The sequence below is a fragment of the Borostomias antarcticus genome, assembly GCF_949987555.1.
Source record: "Borostomias antarcticus genome assembly, chromosome: 13".
Taxonomy (NCBI): domain Eukaryota; kingdom Metazoa; phylum Chordata; class Actinopteri; order Stomiiformes; family Stomiidae; genus Borostomias; species Borostomias antarcticus.
In genome coordinates this window covers 15,319,051-15,321,550 of record NC_140246.1, presented here as the reverse complement: position 1 = coordinate 15,321,550, position 2,500 = coordinate 15,319,051, and the positions used below count along the sequence as shown (strand labels likewise).

At 51.0% G+C, this 2,500-nt stretch overlaps 1 protein-coding gene across 1 annotated transcript in view; it reads right to left on the bottom strand.

Moving 5' to 3' along the window:
- prrt4b (proline rich transmembrane protein 4b) overlaps positions 1-2,500 on the bottom strand; it is a gene marked incomplete at both ends in the record, with an annotated part of 16,590 nt that overhangs the window by 13,788 nt on the left and 302 nt on the right. The window contains 2 exons of the mRNA XM_084448021.1: positions 1,674-1,859; positions 2,379-2,500. The exon at positions 2,379-2,500 is cut by the window's right edge and continues 302 nt beyond it. Of these exons, the coding sequence (XP_084304147.1) occupies positions 1,674-1,859; positions 2,379-2,500 (308 nt within the window). The remainder of the gene's footprint in view (positions 1-1,673; positions 1,860-2,378) is intronic.

Below are 2,500 nucleotides of genomic sequence, written 5' to 3'. Positions count from 1 at the left end.
GCCGCCGCCTGGATCACGGGGCTCGCGTCCCGGTGTGTTTGGAGATGGATTTTTCCACATCCACGGCGCAGCGGAAAGACGCTCCCAGCTGAGAGCTCATGTACGAAGCTACCATGCGGCGGGCATCGGTGGCGGGGTAACAATGGTTGTTCGGGGGACGTCCTGTGCTCGTCGTCACGTTTGGATCTCCTCTGGGGTCCTTCGGCCATGTGTGGCTCAGTAATTCTGCACCGCAGGTTTAATAGTAGGAAGCAGAATACTGTATATCTTATGAGGAGCAGAAGGAGATGGAGAATAAAAGGCACAGTATCCACCATTTCCATCACTGCCCGATGACCACAAGCTTCTCTCATTCCTATAGAGACATTTTAACCTCCATACCAGCCATAGACCATCGACTGCTCTCTCTCTCTCTTTCAATTACCTGGTGTTGGCTGCAAAGAGAGGGAGAGATTGCAGGGGGGGGAGGTAAAGGGAGGGTGTGTGTACAGAGGGAGGGAGAGAGAGGCTAAACGGCGAGACGCATGTTCAGCATCCACGAGCAGGGACTGGCGAGAGCGCGGTCCCATAGGATATACAGCCTGTGTGCTGTCGGAATACTGATATGGGCCACACTGGCGCCCCCCCCCCTCCCGCTTAACTGACTTCCTTTGTACGCTGTCACAATGTACACACCGAGCTATCACAGTCACAACAACCCCCAGCCCCAGACATAACATACTGTAGCAAAACTGCTCTTAGACTAGACCTAGGCCATAATAACAGTGCTGGTGAAACCCGTCCAAAAATCACCATGCAATACCACAGAGCTATCCCCCGAACACCATTTTTGCTGGACAGCTTCCTTTTAGATTTAATTCGTATATGCAAAATTGTAAGAAACGTGGTCTACTGAATATCAGCATGTTAATGATAATAGGAATATATTGGTATAGATAGCAGTATAGATATCCATCATAGCATTGTCTCTGATGGCACCTCCTGGCTGGTAATAATCGCGTTATCATTGCGAGACCTGACCTTTGCCCTCTCAATGATGGATGTTTCTATAAAAAGGGAGGAGTTTTTTCCTGCAGGCTCATTACACTTCCAGACACCAGAACCAGAGTGGCTACAGTCGCGGGGGGAAGGGTGACGGAGGTAGACCCCCTCAATGTCACATGAAAGGGATTCGGCGAAAAACCCCGTCTACACTCCGCTACGCCTCCGGCTCGCCCTACTTCCCCCACCGACACAGCGGAGCGCGCTGGTATCTTTTTACCTCAGATTAAACGCGGCTTCCGTGATCCATGCATTATTCATATACCGGTTCGCCTTCCTCTCACTCTGTTGTAGTCTTCAATGAACCTTTATTTTTCAATGTGGTGCTGGCTGAATGAGGTTTTCCATTACACTCACTAGTGTGTGAATGAGGTTTCCACTACACAATGCTGCTAAGTCTCTTCATTTTAAAATCTGCAATTTGCCTCAAGAAAAGCAAACATATTATGGAATCTCAGTGAACAGGACCGTAGGCTTGCGTCTGGGATCATGATTGTTTTCTGCTGCGGAGATACAGTGCCATCAATCATCTGACCTGCTTTTTTTCCCCAAAGATCTCCCTACGGATGCCATGATTGATCACATTCACCGGGTCAATACAATTCCCATTGGCTTGTTTGAGTTCAGCTTACCTCCCGGTGTTGGGGAGTTAACTCGTGGGCTTTGGGTTGTGCTTGGCGCGCTATCCACCCTTGATCCAGCTCCTATCCCCACGGTGGTGTTGATCCCTGGTCGTTCTTCCACGGGCCCTGCCTTGGCCTCGGACAAGCCAAGGTCAGGTAGAGTTTGCCGGGGCTGACTTTCTGTAGCTGTGGGCTCTTTAGCGCCAAGGCTAACGCTAACATTTGGCTCCATTGGTTTTGTGGGGACTATGCTATGTAGGGGTGTAGAGGTGCTGATAGATCGAAATGGGTGTCTGGTTAGTGTGTTCTCCACCAGAGCTGGGTTCACAGTGGTTGCCTTTGGTGGTGTTGATATGATGGCAGTGGGGACTGTGGTTTCTGGTGCTATCGTTGACCGGACTGAAGTCACAAATGGATCATGTTGAGGGCCTGGATCCTCCTCCTTGCTTTCCTTGAGAATGTTTTGTGCGGTAGTGCTACTGCTATTGCCACGTGTTTGGGCAGTGTCCAGTACATGTGTTGGAGTGGGTGCTGGCATGTTTGTGTGAGTAGGAGTGAAGGAGAACAGGTCATCTCTGCTGGAAGGAAGATTGGACGCGTGGGAGCCTGGGACTGGAGAATCGCTATCGATCTGTGGGGCGCTTTTGAGTGCGGTATCTGTTGGTACACTTGTCCCCTTGACGAGAAGAGCTACGGTTCCTGTCTCTGTCCGACTAGAGAGGCTCTTCTGTCGGGAGGTGGTGGAGGTTTGAGGCCCGGCTGACATCTCCTCCTCGGACCCAGAATGTTCTTCTGGTGAGAAATCGACCGTCTCCGTCGTCCGGATTGGCTCGGTG